The sequence below is a fragment of the Polyergus mexicanus genome, unplaced genomic scaffold, assembly GCF_030449975.1.
Source record: "Polyergus mexicanus isolate NDT 795.1 unplaced genomic scaffold, iyPolMexi1.0 SCAF_3, whole genome shotgun sequence".
NCBI lineage: Eukaryota > Metazoa > Arthropoda > Insecta > Hymenoptera > Formicidae > Polyergus > Polyergus mexicanus.
Window position 1 is genome coordinate 1 of NW_027223323.1, and position 18,790 is coordinate 18,790.

The 18,790-nt window shown below is 32.7% G+C and overlaps 2 protein-coding genes across 4 annotated transcripts in view; one reads left to right on the top strand and one right to left on the bottom strand.

The window, feature by feature from the left end:
• Positions 1-226: 226 nt before the first annotated feature.
• LOC138931841 (transcription initiation factor TFIID subunit 4) lies at positions 227-4,692 on the top strand. The gene is made up of 8 exons (XM_070293011.1): positions 227-454; positions 545-880; positions 1,215-1,388; positions 1,685-1,956; positions 2,121-2,287; positions 2,378-2,508; positions 2,680-2,862; positions 2,975-4,692. The coding sequence occupies exons 1-8, from the start codon at positions 242-244 to the stop codon at positions 3,251-3,253; spliced, it is 1,755 nt and encodes a 584-aa protein (XP_070149112.1). The 5' UTR covers positions 227-241; the 3' UTR covers positions 3,254-4,692.
• A 3,573-nt stretch (positions 4,693-8,265) lies between these two features.
• Twz (BTB/POZ domain-containing protein twz) overlaps positions 8,266-18,790 on the bottom strand; it is a 28,057-nt gene continuing 17,532 nt past the window's right edge. Inside the window, exons 4-6 of one of the 3 annotated variants that reach the window (XR_011448913.1) lie at positions 11,457-11,662; positions 10,143-10,857; positions 8,266-8,850 (exon numbers count right to left, since the gene is read on the bottom strand). Coding sequence is in view for 2 of the 3 variants with exons in the window: in XM_070316369.1 (XP_070172470.1) it covers positions 10,346-10,857; positions 11,457-11,662 (718 nt within the window). In the remaining variant the exon portion in view is untranslated. The other 2 variants (XM_070316369.1, XM_070316368.1) reach the window with 2 other exon arrangements.

The following is an 18,790-nucleotide window of genomic DNA, read 5'->3' on the forward strand; positions in this document are numbered from 1 at the left end:
CAGTGTTATGTATATGCTACAAGGATTTTCAATGATTTATTATTTTATAGTGCAAAATTTTCTTTTAATATTATGATTACTTATTAAAATTTACTTTTTTGGTATTTACATTTTATTATTATCATTTTTGCATGCAATCTATATTGTGTTAACTAAATTTAATACTAAAAGTTATTGTTATATAATATTCTATGGATTTTTTTAAAAACACTTAATACTTTAATATTTTGGCAATATCTCTATGTATCATAAAACTAACTTTATATTTTTGAGCACATTTACAATTATTGTAATATATATAAATAATAATTATTTTTTTATATATGTATTACTACAGACTGTTGCTCCTACTATTACTACATCTACTACAACCCCAGGAACAGTAACTACAGCACCTACAACTACTTCTGCACCAACGGCTACTACTGTTCAAACAGTTCAAACATCCGCACCAGTATGTTTTATATAAAATTAAATTTAAAATAACAATCATTTATAATGTTTTATATGATATATTTATATAAATAATTTTTTTTTCTTCCAGCGTCAAACTATTGATAATACCAAAGAAAAGTGCCGTAAATTCTTAGCAAACTTATTAGAATTATCTAGTCGAGAACCTAAATCAGTGGAACGCAATGTCCGAACTTTGATACAAGATCTGATTGATGCTAGAGTTGAGCCAGAAGAGTTTTGTGATAGGCTTGAAAAATTATTAAATGCTTCACCACAACCATGTCTCATCGGATTCTTAAAGAAAAGTCTACCGCTTCTGCGACAGTCGCTTGTCACAAAAGAATTATCTATAGAAGGAATAAAACCTCCTCCAGCCAATGTTGTTTTCTCCATAGCTTCAGCTGTTGTTCCAACTATTACACAGGTACATCTATTAATCCTATAAGAGGTATGCAAAGTGTGATAATTTCTCGTAAAAAATTAATTTTGAGAAAGGACTTTGGAGACTTTGCAAAGAGAAATAGCTTGTAGAGAAATGGCTTTTTAAAAAGAAAATCAAACATATTTTTTTAAAACCAATCTTTTCTGAGATATTAATTTGTTACATTTTATCACAAATCTATATTTATATAACTCATTATTTTTAAGAAGATTTATGATATATTAGTAATATTTATAATAGAGAAAAGAGAGGACTTCTCATCACATTTATATCATTTTCTAACTTATTACTAATTATACTTTATCATGTATTGTAGCAAACTCAATATAGACCTGCAGTGGCAGCGACAGTTCCTGTAACAGCAACTGCAACAGCAACGACACAAGTAAGAGTAATGGCACCGCTTCAAACAGCAGTAACGGCCGCAGCAGCAGCAGCAGCAGTAGTAACAACAGTTCCACGGCCTGCCCAACCTGTTCCACAAAGATTTGTAAGATTTTTAAAATCTGCTGTAATATTAATATGTGCGTTTATGATATTATGATATTAAGAAGAATCAGATATCTAAGAGAAATTTGCATTTATTCTGATACCAAAAAGAAAAGAATAATAGACCAAAATAATTATGTGAATTTAGTATCTGCTGATTGATTAAACTTATACATGCATCTTAATAATATATATTAATTGTTTCAATAATGTCATCAATTCATGTTTCTCGAAGTTTATATAAGATTTTTTACAATCTTTTGTTACAAATATGCAATAAAAATTGTATTATTTTAGGTTCGACCAGTAACAACAACAGTGGTTCGTAGCCCCTCTACAGCATATACTGTAAAATCGACAGTACCAGTAACTGGAATTCGGCCCACTGCCCCTGTTGTGCAGAAGCCACCTATAGTTACAACAACGGTCGTAAAAACAATCACAACTACAACGCAAGGCAAAACAGTCAATACAACCACTACTGTTAATAAAGCCGTAGTGCCTTCTCTTATTCAAAAACCGACTGCAAAGGAAAAAGAGAAAAAAACGTTTTCATCAGCAGGATATACGTAAGTTCTGTTTTCTAAGAATAGCATGAAAAAAGCAATTATTGCTATTAATAAGCTAATAAATGAATGAAGAAACGATAATAAAACAATATTAATTTAAAGATAATGCATACTGTAATTATTATAAGCATATGATAATGTAATCATTGTATTTTGTTATGTAGGGCGGATGATGATATAAATGATGTAGCAGCTATGGGTGGTGTTAATCTTGCAGAAGAATCTCAAAGAATACTTGGTTCTACAGAATTTGTTGGTACCCAAATACGATCTTGTAAAGATGAAGTATTTTTACAAATGACACCATTACAACAGAGAATTAAACAAATTGGTAATTTCAATTTTATTTGTTACTAAATTAATATAAAATAATATATAAATAAATATAGAATTAGATTTATACAAAAATATACTATTTTAGCATCCAGTCATAGTCTGGAAGAACCAAATCAAGAAGTAGCAGCATTAATTTCGCATGCTGTACAAGAGAGGTTAAAGAATTTAGTAGAAAAATTAGCAGTTATCGCAGAACATAGGATAGATCTTATAAAGGTAAGATTTGTAATTATCTTATTTGTTTTAAATCTTTGCATTTTTCATCATTCATATAAGTATGAATCGTGTATATATATCTCATTACAAATTGAAATTATTTCCTTTACATAAATTAGCATTTTATACCTTTTCTCTCTGTTTTTGCAACATTTTTTTTATTGCTTATAGGTCGATCCTAGATATGAAGTAACACAAGATGTAAGAGCGCAATTAAAATTTTTGGAAGATTTAGATAAAGTCGAGCGTAGGAAACATGAAGAACAAGAACGAGAAATGCTTTTACGTGCCGCGAAAAGTCGCGCAAAAACAGAAGATCCCGAGCAAGCCAAATTGAAGGCTAAGGCTAAAGAGGTAACATATAAATACTTATTATTTTCCGTGTAATGATTTTGTATGATAAATCATATGTTTATTTTATTTTTTCTTTAATTGCTGTTTATCTAAAATACATAAAATGTTTTAGATGCAACGTGCAGAAATGGAAGAATTAAGACAAAGAGAAGCAAATTTAACAGCTTTACAAGCAATTGGCCCTCGTAAGAAGCCTAAGCTCGACATTGCGGGATCGACCAACAGCACAGGTGGCACTCCTGGCGCAAACGCATCAGCTAGCGGATTAAACAGACAAATGCCAATGAGACCACGTTTAAAAAGAGTGAATTTCAGGGATTTGTTATTCCTTTTAGAGCAGGAAAAAGAAACGTGTAGAAGCACAACATTATATAAATCGTACTTGAAGTGATGCACTGTCAAGGGCAGGAACTTTCGTGACCCGCCCGAAATCTGGCGCTCTATCTACATGGTATTTTATGAGCTGAGCTCGATGGATCGCGTGATGTTACTCTATGCTGTAGTAATATACAGCATTTCATCGCGAATTGCATATTGCAATGAGATTCAATGGCAGTCGGCTTGGAGAATCCCGCATATATTCAAAATAAAATTATTTCCACCGTGTCGATACTAAGCTTCCTTATTGTAAATGACTGAACATTTTTTAACTGTAGTATACATTTTTTAAATGTAATATAATAGTTCTTTATTTTTCAACACGGAATCGCATCAATGAAAGGAGCAATGTGTATGAGCACATGTTTCGCAGTTAGTCTCTATATAGTCTTTTCATGGCAAGGGAGAACGTTGTGTCTGGCCATATACAGTGCTTCCTCGTTACAAGAAAGATTTTTCGCTCCACGTTGTGCGATAGCGCGAGTTATCCCTCCCCTTCTCTCCTCTCCCATTTTATGGAACGAGCAAACTCAAGTCTTATCTAATGCTTTATTTTGCTCGTTCATCTTCTTGTCTCACGTTCGTTCAGATCGTTTGGCCGTTGGCAAGATTTATGGGACAGTTCCTGAAAGGTAAACAAGTCTGTGCGCCCACGTTAGAGCATAGCAACCGATCCCGAGCAATAATCTTTTAACGAGGTAACACTATAGAAACATTGTTATATAATGTATACATGAATGGATGAATGCATTAAGCGAATGAGTGTACATTGTCACTATGTATAGGTTCGCTATATTGTAATACTTGACCTATACTTTTGGACACTGTAGCGCTAGTGTAAAATAAGTAGGTTTTGTTATAATAGTAAATCGTATTTTTGCAAACTGTATAATGTAATAATAATACCATGAGCACACTGTCCAAAAAGTATGGAATAATTTGTACAATATCTTACATATAATTACTAAATAGTGATAATTTCAATGTTGGTACAACACAATATAGCTACTCTCCACTGAAAAATGGAATTGTTATCAGTATATTATGTTGTATATTGCGAACTACGATTTTCAGTGTTTATAAAAAAATTAGCTGTTACGTTTTTTATTAAAGAAATATTTACAAAAATAAGAATAATCAATATTCTTTTGAGTGATGTTAATTTAATTATTTATATTTCTCCTTCTCGAAATTGATGCGTAACTTCTGCTAATGATAAGATAAACTTCCGCAGGAAGTTATGCTTTGCATAATCGATTAAAATAAATTCAAAGTGAGTACCTGATTTACATGTAAAAAGAATAATCACAAATATGTATGCGTGGGTGCCAGAGATCATAGAGGGAATAATGCTTAAAATATCGATTTTTATTAATCCTTTTATTGTGTCAATATTTTATACTATGCCCACACAGTATATTCTTTCAATACAATTAAGAAAATATTGCATGTATGATACTTATGATTAATAATATTTAATATATTATTAATCTTATTAATAACATTAATAATATTTAATATATTATTAATCTCTTTGTATCTCACATACGTGTGTATCATATCATTTACAATATAACATGAAATTATCGGTGCAATATAAACTAGCACGTTTTTAGTAGATTTTTTTTCTTTTAAGTCAGTTATGTGTTTTATTCTGAAACTTATATATATATATATATATATATATATATATATATATATATTTCATATCCTTGTATTGAAGATATTTTTATCGAAATATTTCACTTCATATTATTTTAATTATTATTTATTGATACAATCTGTTTTACTTTAAGAAGAAATTTTGTATATTATACAAGACATTACAGAGTAAAATTATCTACTTTCGAGTACTCTCAAAGTATCTACTTAACGGTGTGTCACTTTCATTATTAATCCACAGTTTATTGTTATAAGATTAAACAGCACATAATTTATTTCATTATATAATATTTCTACACATTCTACGCTCCGTGTTAAATAATTTATATCAATATTAGCATTTATTACTCCAATTTCTGTGCTTCCAATTTGGTCAAGAGGGAAAGCACAGTAAAAAATAAAATATACTTTCTATATTTCTATAATAATATATTCCGAGAGACATACGATATGACGTTTCTTAATTTTCAGATATCAATAATCAGAATAAGCAATGTATGCAACTGTCATAATTGTTGATTATTGTTACATGCTATACTTAATTGCTTTTCAATTGGTTTTAAAAAAAGACTGAATGAATATAGTGTGTAGGAAAGATATGGTAGATATATTTAAAGATATGAATTGTCGTAACTTTTGAGAGATATTATAGCACGATGATTCTACATCACAGATTTATAATTAGGAAAGTAATACCATTGTGTTAAATAGAATCTCGTTTAACATTTCATCAATACATATTCTGTGTGTGTGCGTATGCGTATGTATAAATAAAATGTTTCATATTTATTATTTATTTTGTCATCGCGATTGATTTGATCATTTTCGAAAGAGTTATTATTATTGAGAATTCAACATTCATATATACTAAAATTAATATCCATTTGATTCGTTTAATTAATATCCAAGTCATTTTTGTTGTGACAATGTATATCTTGTGTAAATAAGTCGTTTTTAATAACTATATAACTATATTTTATATGAAAAAACGTGTGCAAGCTGTCATTATGTATTAATTTTCGAGTATATCGCGTATAAGAAGTTTTCACTTAATCATATTTTTCTATTTACAATTATTATATCATTTTTTACAAACTCTAAGCAAAACATAAAATCAGGTATAAATCATAACGTTCTCTTTACTGCCAATAGATAGAATATTAATATATCTATAAATAGAAAAATATATAAAAAATATTACAGTATATTACACACAATTTTGTGGTACATTATGATATTTTTATAAATTGTATTATGGGTAAGCACAGCAAGAATAAGATAATAAAATACAAAAACGAGTCTCTCGTCGAAATATAAACTACATTTCTTCATTTTCTAATTAGACTTTTTCTTTAGTTTCATTATCTAATCTAAATTGTGTCCATTAAAAGAAGAGAGATATAATATATATAGAGAAAGAATATATGTCTATTTTACCTTTTTTATATATTTTTTATCATAGAAATCTTTATATTGCATTTTTTTTTACAGCGTGCAAAAGTTTAAACGATAAAAAATAATAGCTATAAGAATTTTATATATTTAGCTGGGTTTTAGAACATTATTATTTACTATAGTTCATTGTGTTGTCATTCATTGTAGTTCTCTTTGAGTGTAATTTTTTTTTTATCTGGCAATAAGTGTTTTATATTTCAGATGTTGTAATTATACAAAACGTTTTTTTAAATATTTAAAGGAATATTGAAGATTTAAGAATGGCATCAAAATATCTTTGAAACGGTATCTATAAAATCATTTTTGATCTTACCTGTACTTTTTTTTCCGGTAATTACTGGTTCAATTCTTATTATTTTTTTTTTTTTTTTGTTCTGTTTAAGAATAAATGAACTATGATTTGATCGTTCGCGTGGTTTAAAGAAATTATATTTCTATCAATCAAAATATAGTCAAATATGGGAAACAAAGTTATTTGGATACGTTAATCTAGTGTTGAGGAATAGGAACATAAAGATAAGTAGTTTTTCCATATGATTTCACAACTACATTCTCCTTAAATCAGACACATACTGTGACAGACATCCATTAACATAAACTCATGAAATAGCAATTTTTAGAATCTTTTGTTAATCACGATAATTTTCACTATGAAAAATTAGGGAGAAATGTTAAAGCAATTTTTTTTTCTCCGCGATATTTTACTCTGAACTAAATAAATTTTATTATTCATTCTTTCAAGACATATAGAAGAGAATAAAGTATATGAGACACGACCATGACAACAGAGACTAAATAATTAAATATTAAAGACGAAAACTGAAAAATGGCGAAAAGATTCGCGCTTATAGATATATAATTATCCTCTGACATTTCACATACTTTCTAATAATGTAATTTTTGCTTTAGTTTATACAAATAAGATTTGTCTGTATTGTATATATCTATCAAATAAGCTCTTGGTCATATGTTAACATTGACGTTGAATTACATTTGTACAATCTACAAAAATTAGAAGACAAAGATTAATAAAAGACAAAGGAAGCGTACAATAAAATTGAATGAAAAGTATTAATAAAATATCGGTCTTTGCCTCGATTTTTATACGGACAATAACGGTGGGATTTTGTTCGAGGATATCCTCGAATTTCGAGCCTATCTTCCGCGTAGCCGACGGCTATTCCGCTTCGTGTCGTGTATCGAAGGACCAAGGTGACCAGGGCGATCCAGAAATGAAATATAATTACGGAGAGAAAGGGAGATGAAGAGCCGAAACGTCAGAGGAAGAGAGAAAGGCGGAGAGGGTAAATGAGAGAGAGAAAGAGAGAGAAAAGCGTTCTGCCGGGTGGATTCGAGGGATGACAGCCCCGGGCTGTGAAACCCTCGGGCGACGCGGATATTGAGTTCACAGTAACCATGGAAACGGGGCCCAAGGGCACGACGTTTGTACGCTTTATCCCTTATTCCCGCGGTTACGCGATCAACTCGGTCCCAATGAGCTCTCTTACTTCGCTTCTCGCGTATGCGTTTCGCGTTCTTGCATAATCATCATCAAATTAGTCGAGACATTTTTTTGTACATTTCAGATCTTTCTTTCTGCACATATTTATTTTTATATACAAAATAATAATGCAATTAATTAAAACATTGATTGAATAGTATCAGCATCTATAATATGCCAATATTGACGATATATATTTAATAATTAAATATTCGAAATAAATTTGTAAAAATCATTTACATAAATCAAAATATCTTATTCATTCTTATTTCGGCTGTACTTTGTTAATATAAAATCAATGTTTAATTTTAAAGAGAATTGCTATTCTTGAGAATTTGTAATTCTTTACGAGAATTTTTTTTTTTTTTTTTTTTTTTTTTTATAAAATAACTCTTTTTAGTATCAATTGTTGCAGAGTATCTTTTCTGAGTACAATTATTGATGTATTAAATAATTCGCATTTATGCATCGGCTTATCAAAAGATTTCATTGTTTGGTTGGACAATATAAAAATTTGTTACACGAGATCGTACAAAATAATTGAATTAAAAAAGATAAAAAAGTAAATAATTGTGAAGGAATCTTACTCATCTCTGTCTTGTAATAAATTTCTCTGATCTTCATGTTGTATCCAACGATTTTGTTTGACTAATAATTTTATTGTACGGAGCAAAATTCTTTTGCCTCGGGCGTAATGCAACGTCCATAGCAATCGAGAATTGATTGCGAGTGTGACAATAATTTCGCGGTCTATACTTTTACTCGTTTCTCGAATAGCAAAATTATTGTCTCTTTATTTTCTAGAGAAAAATCTAAATTACTCGCCGTTAACGATACTGCTATTTTTCCCTCAGTGATAATGTTAATTAAACTACAACTACAACTCGCATGACGTGTTATGTGTCGTCGAAAATAAAAATAATATACATTTTACTAATCTCTCTTAAATGTTGAAGGAGATCGATGCGTATGAAATAATAAGCTGCACTTTCCTGAAATGTAAAATAAACATTTTATTAGATTAATTGTGTGAAATGATAATTATATAAGAAGGTTTCTTAGCAATTATATAATTTGAAAACTTAATTTAGTTGACTTTCGACACACATAATCAATGTGCGTTGCATCTCGTTCGTGACCCCTCATTATATTATAAATAATGATTTTAAGTAGAATATATGTATATTCATACTTATATATAAGTATACTTATATCTATATATGCGTATGTATATACACGTTTATTCGCAATATTTACAGTAATTAATATATATGGCATTTAAATACATATAGATACACTTTATTAAATAATAACAATGTTAAAAATCGGCGCATCTAATATTCTCAAACGCAACTCGCAGATCGTAACACGAGGACGTTTACAATTAGACGTTTCAATCTTAAATAACATTAAAAGCGCGCAAAAGACACAGTTAGTGTCCAGTGTATGACATATTGTTGATTCACTTTTTCAAGCTGCTTTATGGCTATGTATTTCATTTCAGTGAGATCTCATGTGAGTGCATTTTTACACGATGAACAAAAGAAAAAAAATATGAAATAGGATATACGCGATTAATATATTACGTGGCTTAGGCTCTTTGCTGTGAATCACACGATACATCGTTGCCATTATTAGGCTCGCTATACGTTGTTTGGTCATTGCTTTTTAAATGCGATTCAATGCGCGATCGTCGTTATCGGAAAATATATCTAATCAAACAATGTCTACTTAATTTTTAAACATATGTGCAATAATTTATATAATTTCTATCGCGATCAACAACGATCTATCTAAATCACATCTAAGCTCTTATTGAACGGCTACTGTGACCCTGCAATTGTCGCAACTGCAGGTAATTATTGAATTTCTTCTAAAATAGCAACATCCCAAATAATCTCGATCTTTCCCAGATTCGTTGCTAATCTATCTTTTTGATCTTTAGTTTTATATAAATTATTAAATTTATACATTACAAATTTATATTAGTAGGATTAAATTAATAATAGATTTTATTTACGTAATCAGCGATTTTATTAATTAAAATGATCGATTAAATATTCTGAATCACCCATCGCGAATTGATAATATGTCAGAAATACGTGCAGAAATAATTTTTGTAACTTGCGTGGGCGTAAACGAAATCGTTGCTGTTTGATAAAAAATGATTCATGAAATTGACGTAAATCGTAAAACTTATTTGCGCATATTTTCTCATTGTTCAAGATATTTGACGTAAGCGTCGAGAAGCTTCAATATCAATACGTTTCAAAGACTTTCGTACCGTATTTTGGCATCAAACTGCGGTTGCGACTGTCAGCCTTCCGTCGAACAGATGCTCCGTGTAATTTGTCAGAATAACCATATTTTATCCGCGATGCGGTCTTGAGAGATTCTTCTGGACAGTTGCACTCACTCCGGATCGTAGTCGCGCTGCAGACAACGGATCGATCTGGAGATAGTTTTGCGCTGATGCGCCGTGCTCCGTCAGGTGTTGACGGATTGCCTGACGAACAGGTACTCGGAGAATTGCTGGCCCTCGACGCCGCCGCCGTTGCTCGCGACCACCCGGAAGCCGGCGTTCAACAATCTAGTGATCGCCTGGACCGAGTTAAGCTTGCAATAACCGTTCAGCGGAAACCTGATTACGTGACGGGCGTCCTGCTGATGCCAGGCGACGCCGGATCGCGCGTCGATCACCGCCTGCGTCGTCTCCGGGAACACCTCGTCCAGGAGGGCTCGTCCACCCGACAGCATCACCCGCTCGCCCAGATCCGGGCTCACGTGTAATGCCACGCACTCGTAGCTGCAATTGCCGTCGTTACCGCGCGTTATCTTCTCGTAATCGCGATTACAAGGCCCGGTGGTGCAGGCTGTGATGCCGCGACCGGAGCCGAGCTGACCGGAGAGTGGCGGACTCGGTGACGACACTGTCATCATTGTCGTCGAGCCGTTTTTTATGCGCTCTTTCTTCATCTGTTCCAATTGCCTGCACATCGCTGAAAGAGAGATACATTTATGTTAGATTCATCATCTTACGGTGGATTGTTAATTTAACGATGGATCATGTTTAGCGATATTGGCAATTAATTCGTTTGAAAATTTGTAATGTTTATTTTCCGATAATATATTATTACATTTTATGTTTCTTATGGGTATAAAAATATATGATAAGTTATTAAAAGCGCTTTGAAAAATTGAAGTGTGTACATTGATTATACTGTCCCGCGAGGGATCAATTTTCTGTTATTTTTATCTTTTTATAGTACTCAAAGCTCTGTGTTACTTCTGTAATCCAGTAAACAACTACTTCAGAGTTCGTTATTATTATTCTATTACAGAGAGCTACGTATTGCATAGTTGGAAGTCGGTCGAGAAAATTAGAAGAGAAATGATATATTGCTATACGATATCGCCATTTGTATACATTAACTCTCTCAGGTGATCTCTCGTCAATCACAGAGATCGTTGCTCTTCCAATATTTTACGATTGAGATCTTTTTTTTTTTTTATACAATATGTTTAAAAAATTGTTAGGATTCGTATAAGTGATCAAAATTAAACAACGAAGAAAGAACTAATTGAATAATTAACTTACGGGCAATATCAAAGTATCGTGCTTCCTCTAATAATAAATCGAGATCGGCAAAGTTGTCGGGTATCAGTAGCCGGGAATTTCGCATAAAATTGAGTATGTGCCGGAACATGCCGCCGTCTCTATCGATAAAATAATGTTGTTTTAGCGAATCCAGGACGATGGGGATGCTGCCATTAAACAATTTCGCTAGCCTAGATTCCGGATATCTGAAAAAAGTTACAATATTTTTTTTTTTAAATAAAATTATCATATGTGAAAGTCGCAACTTTTTATCTAGTCTATAAGCATCAATCACGACAAATACGCACATACATTAATAGCTGGAAGTGTGTTCCAGGGAGTCTTAAAGATTTATGCAAATTTTCAATAGATTAATATATCATCGTAATTGATTACATTATTTTTGAAGATGAAATATTGTATCAATATTCAAAGTCTAGGAAATTCAATATTGTAGAGATTTGCATCGCGTATTCGATGTAACAATGTGAGAATTGCGTTTTCTATCGACCAACAGTTAACTGAGTGTTGGCAGGTGCTGATACTTTGGTCACCTGCCGAAATCGCTTCAGGTAGTATGTATTGTAGCTTCAAATGATGGTTCAGTGCAAGCAGCTGTTCATTGAATAAATTCCGAATCAGCGCGCGCGCGCGTTGCTTATTATTAATAGTTAAATTTAACCGTACACAGTTTGGTATAACAAAGTATCACAATCGTGTCATTTTACAGAATTTTCGGTGCACGTGTGTATCTGTGTGTGTGTATGTTATAAATAATTTGTTTATAATATATGTTTTTTTTTTCCACGTATATAAAATCTCTTACATCAAAATTATATAGAAATATTGATAGATATTTAAAAATCAGAATATTTTAAAGTATCCAAAAATATCTCTATAGAATTATCTGAGTAGATAAAAAAAGAAGAAAATAATAAAAATAACATTTCTTCAGACAGAGAATAAAATAAAATAATTATTAAAATCCATTAGCTAAAATTATTTAATTGAAAGAATTCTGTTTTTTTTTTCTTTTTTTTTAATCCAATTTAATTAAAGAAATTAGCAGAGGAAATAAAGAAATAGAAAAAAGATGTGCAGAATTTTATCAAAAATTGTCACGCCTAAATGAGAATGTAACAACAGATTCGCTTACTTTGCAAAAATGTTTAGGATAAAAACGTACGCGTGAAATGTGCTTTAATAGATATGCAGATGCATATCTCGCGATAGCGGGTCCATTGCATCGTACACGTGTCACGTTTTTCGGCTTCTTTAGAAAGTGCCCGTGACATTTTCGACCGCGTTTCACAGCATATGTTCAAAGTAGGCTGTGACTAATCTTCTTATTATAATATCTCGACACTATCGTTGCCATTAAGATACCTACCGTATTTCGGAATTATATCTCGGGAATAAGGAGATTAAATTGACGTTTCGTTTGACGCGCTTAATCTCGCTATAAATTAAAGCAAGGAAACTAACAAAAAAAATTATACTTTTTATTCATTTGTACAGAAAAATAATTTAATTTAATTCAAGAGAGGTCATCTTATCTTATTAGTCATATTGTGAGAAAACACATTAGAGATAGTATGAAAAAAAGATCTCCCATCTATTCATTTGCAATTTCTTAAAACGTATATTTCACTTTCTCAATTTTTTTCTATCAGCCTGATAAATTGATCTTGTATCAAATATTCTATTTTAGTTTTCTGAAGAAGTACTTTTGATCGTTTGACATGTATTATTTACGTGTACTATAAAGATTGATAAATTTCTTATTTCAACGTTAATATATTTGAAATTAATTTTACATAAGATTAAAATTTCCCAAGTGTAAAGCTAATAGCGTTGAAATTCAAAAACTCATGGGGTTTGCTCAACGCGTGTGCTATATATAACGAAAGGTTAATAATGTTGCGACCTCGTGCATTGAAACGAATCGCTCTTGTCAAATCCACGTGTCAATCAGCTTCACGCACGCGTTTGCTCCGCGTGTACTCACGGACAATGAGCCGTGTTCTGCGTGCATAGCCGAAGGTCATCGTAATTTAGCATATAATAGACGAGTGCTCTGGGAAAAGGACGGGGTAAAAGAAAAGAAAGGGCGAGAACGCGTGGAGAAGAGGATGGATGAAAGGTACGCGGGTGACTCCGAGGACTGGCGAAGGGACGTTGGAGAGGAAGAGTCGGCTCTCTTCCTCTCCGCGTATCTCGTCTGTGCGTTATGGTACAACGAGGGGGATATACCGTGGTATAGGTGCCCCCTCAGGCCGGTTCCCATACCTTCTACGGCGATAACATATAATAACGTCGGGCTCGTGGAGCCTGTGGGCGATCTGACTTTAGCGAGGAAGAGAGAAGAGAAGATACCGCGGGGTAGATACGAAGTGTATATATTGTACATACACAGATATAGAGTGGCTCTCTCTTTCTCTCTTTTCCTTCTTCCTTCCCCTTTTTCATCCTTCGCGAGTCTCTTTCTCTCTCCTTCTCTCTCGTGATCTCGCTTTCTATCGACTTCCCATTGGGTACCTACCTACCTACCTTGGCCCAAAAGAATAGAGAGAGAATCGCAACGCTGTCAGAATGGGGAAATGAAAATCGCTGGATTTTACCTCAAAGCTTGCGCGAAATTTTATACGGTATAGTTAATTTTCCATAGAATGTCGAAAGGAGTTATTGTTAAGGGAAACTTCACTCTCTTCCTCGATGTGCAGGCCCGTTCCTTTTCTTCGTCGCGATTGCCGCAGGTATGTTAAAATTTACACTATAATTTCGGTCAGTGAAGACATGAAGATGATATACTTTCTATTTAAATGGATATCATGTTTCTTTTTCTTTTTAATATATTTTTTTTTAAATCTTCTTTTTAATAATTCACTTTAATCTATCGCACAATCGATAAACTTCTTCTTCTTTTATGTTTAATTGATGCATTTAAAATGTAATAATAGTTGTTCAAAAATTGAAATAATTAATCAAAATTTAATTTTTTTATTTTAAGATTAATTTGACTTTTAGTTCTATAGATAAAGGCGTAACAAGCGCGCTAATGGAAATCGAAATTGAGATTAAACAGAGAAGGAGCTTGCGTAATCCGCATTAAGAGACAGAAAATAAGAGAGAAAGTGCGAAAGTGATACCACCACGTCTCGACAAGCGTGAAGACGACGCGCTAGGCCAAGGGCCGATAATATTTGTGGAGGTCGAGGCGACCGAAGAGGGGTGATAGCGGGGGAGGAAACGGTACCAGGGGCGGAGAACGAGTACCGTGATTACCCGCGGCGATTTCTTGGGCTCACCAGCCAAGGTTCGATCCCAGGTCAGATCCGTTCGCTATGGGAAAACGCTAAACGATCGGCTCACATCACTCAGATTCCGCTCTGTTTTATGTATATGCAGGATGTATGTCCACAAAATCGCGCACTTTTTATCACAAATTTCTTGATAATTTTTGAACTGAATAATCATTTCCTTGAAAATATGTCGTACAAAATTTTATATCATAAATATTCATTTAACAATGATAAATTAATATACAAATTTATAGCAAAAAGTCAAAAAACGTCAACCCTGATAAGCATCAGCTTGCTGATAACAGATATAGATTTTCTTTTAACAGAATTTTAAAATGTATTCATATTTGTAAAGATGTTCAATCAATTAAGAAATCTATGAGAAAAAAGATTCATTATATTATTAATTTTCGTTTTTCGAGTCTAATTGTCGTTTAATTCTTGCCGAATAAAGAAGATTCTTGCTCGACGGAAAGATTTATTCTTATCGCGTTTTGTGTGATAATCGCATCTTATATGTAGGGGAGAGTGGATAATTTAGATGAACGAATGTGCAATCGTGTGTGGCCGTTGTATATGCAAAACGTATGTGCGAGCTCGAGAATGAGACACGTTCGCCAAGATACATTCCGTTAGATCCCGCTAAATTATACGTGTCGGGCTAGAGGGTGCGGAAATGACGACTTAGTACTTCAGCATAGGATACCCTCGAGGCCCTTTATGCCGGCCTCCTCGACCGGCAGGATGATCGACGATGTTTTAGGGATTATGTGATACCGGAAGCGTGGACTAATGATTGGCTATTACGTCATTTCTGTAAACTCTTGGTTAAAAATGTCGATACAAAACGATTAATCTTTTCTAAGACACGTGGAATTTCACGGTAATCTGCCTTCGATATTATTAATGACCGCGAGCTAAAAATTATATACAATGATATATAAAAACAATTATCGAAGATTCTTGATTGTAATTCTATGAGGAATACTTTACTAAAAAAATTTAACTTATTACACAAATGTCGATAATAATGATTGTCTCCAATGATTATTATAACAAATTTTTTTTTTTTTTTCAGGGTATCACAATCCATATAAAAACATTGCAAAATGAGTCTATTTCGTCCTATTTAATATTAATTATAAATTGACAATTAATATTAATTCATGTGTTAAGCAGATAATTAATCTGTTTTGCTAAAACAATTTATTAATTAAAATAATTAATTAGACTGATTAATATTGGAAAAATAATGGCTTAAGAAAATATATTAGCAATGTAATTGTATTAAAAATCAATATCACATACACGGTGTATCAATTGTACAATACAGTGTGTAAAATACAGCGGTATAATTTTCATCTTTTTCTTCTGAAAAGATATTCGTAAAAGAACTGTATTATGTTTGTAGTGTATAAACCGGAGCTGCGCGTTTATTGCATAAATAGACATTTGCTAATTAACATCGCGCTAGATCGGTTGTTATACGGAATAATAAACGTGTTTAGCGTTATTTTGGAATTGAAATTGCTGATTATACACCGACGATTGAACATAAATTAATCAGAGGTATGAATTTATGATCCATACACATTATATTGACCTGTTTGCTTCATCAATAACGTCGTACGGTATAAACAGGGCACCTAAATATATGCGCGATCTAATAGAAACTATTCGCACAACTGTTCAATCCGTGTCACGTTTAATTAATGCAAATCGATGGTGAATATTTAATTATTTACAGCATTTTAAGCCATCTCTCGATGGCTCATACTTAATATCATACTTAATTCATATTTTGTTTTTTAATAGCATTTTTCTATTAACGATAGTCAGGATCCACATTTTTTATTTCAAGAGTTATTCTTGATTATATTTTTTCTTTCAAAAGTAAAAGTTTTCATTTAAGATGGCATAAGAGAGAAGAGAAAAGGGGGAGAGAGAGAGAGAGAGAGAGAGAGAGAATTAGCATACACTCTTAAATGGATCACATGTTACATAATTCTTTCAACGCGATAAGAATGCTTTCAAATTTCAAATTAATAATCTACAAATTTAATGTCTAATATTATCACATTTTATAAAAGATCAATTTTTTTCATTACTTTTTTTTTGTTATATATATATATTAATCTTGCGTATATACGTCGCGTTTATTCAATCATTGCGTGTTTCCTCCAAATGCATTATTGCTTCAGCTCGAGGATATCTCTTCCGGCGATCGTTTCGTATCATACTAATTATTGTTATCTTCTTGTCACATGTTTCTTGAGAGCATCGTTAGCCGGTACGGTTAGTTGGTACGCATAAATATCGGCACGGGACTCGGATGCTTGAAATGATTATCCTAAGTACGAACTGCGTCAATGCCGTTAAGCGATTGCGATGATTTAATCGCTGTAAATCAATTGTACGAGTTGCAATACCACGGTGTATGAAATATATAGAATATTCTCTCTCTCTCTCTCTCTCTTAGCAAGATTTTAACATGATTTTAATCTGTGGAAGAAAATTATCTAATTGACGCGCTTATTCCATTACGAGATAATTAAATTCATGCTAATGGGTGAGCGATATGGCACAATAATCATCAACTGCGGGTAAAATTGCATAACATATTGCAGATCTATTTTGTCGCTTTTAATATTACTCCTGTAATGCTCTGATGATGTATCATTATCGATACAAAGGAATGGCAGAAGTGCTGTCATTTTATATAATCGCATTTTTGCGGTTTGCTCAAGAGGAAATAATAATTATTCAAATTTTCCAACTCACCAACGTGAGTTATATATAATTCAAATTTATGTGTCAATTAAATAAAAGACAATTAAAACACTGTCAAACTAAATCTTATCGTTAGAGCATATAGAGCATACATTGCTTCGTGGCGAAAATAAACTTTTTCCGATCGACTTTGATCCATTAATTTTTTTACAGGAGAGACGCCTTGTCGAATGATACTGTTTTTTTTTTTTTCTTTTCACGTCGATATAAGTCTATTTGTGCAATTTATAAGCATTTGTCACGCATGATGTAGTCGATATACTTTCGACAAAATAATAAGATCATATCGCGTGCAACTCAAGTGTGACGCGACGGAGATGACAGTGTCGGGTGGACAAGTCACCGCGATTCTGATATTCATCATCCACGTCGTGATATTCATTTTGCGCTCATGCTCGACAAACCGGCGACGCTTATCCTGTCGACATTTCTATAGATTAAATCATGCTCGCGATACGCGCGATAACGGTTCATAGGAAAACGGACCTACGCTCCACTAACTCAACTAACGATTATCCATGAATCGCAATGTAAATTTGTCCCTAGTGTGCTGTTATTGGTTTTAGCTTAGTTGAGCTCGTTTCGCGCTGATCCTCGATAATTTCGAATTGTATTACTATTGATTTAATCGAACTTTAGGGACTCGAGTTTGATTTATATATTTTTAAGTTATATAAGTTATTTTTCTTATTTTCATAGCTCACTTTTCTCACTCGTCCTCATTTGATAAGAGAGGGCTCGATATCGCGAAGTATGAGAGTATTCATTACGGTTTTCTTGCTCATTTATTATAGATAGCCTAGATAGAAACATCTTCGCAAGTAGCGAGTCAAAGCTCCCTTACCTATTCAGTTAACGAGACGACCGGGAAACGATAAGGCCACCTGTCAATTATGATCAGCTTTCTCACGGATGCCACGGTCTACCGATCCTGCATTTATGTATGGTATACTGCAGTCTGACGCTATGCATTCGTGATCTCCTTGTGAAAGGATCGATTTTCCTCGCCGCTAAGCGCGCTGGATGTTCATCCACGTTAAAGATACGAGATACGAAATACGAAGATCACGAAGATACGGTGACATTTAGCGATCTAGATATCATGTTTTGTAATTGTCAAGACGCATCGCCGTGCATCGTATCGATACAAAAGATTTCACGTGTTACGCGAACACACGCGACTTATTTAAATTTATTTTTTATATAATAATTTAAAGAGAAACAAGCTAAAAATTGTGCAAA

What these genes read in the sequence shown, in the direction of transcription:
- LOC138931841 (XM_070293011.1), top strand. Translation starts at nt 242, where the DNA reads ATGTATCATAAAACTAACTTTATATTTTTGAGCACATTTACAATTATT. An exon ending in ACAGAGAATTAAACAAATTG is followed by an intron (nt 2,288 to 2,377) that starts GTAATTTCAATT and finishes ATACTATTTTAG; the next exon opens with CATCCAGTCATAGTCTGGAA. An exon ending in TGAAGGCTAAGGCTAAAGAG is followed by an intron (nt 2,863 to 2,974) that starts GTAACATATAAA and finishes AAAATGTTTTAG; the next exon opens with ATGCAACGTGCAGAAATGGA.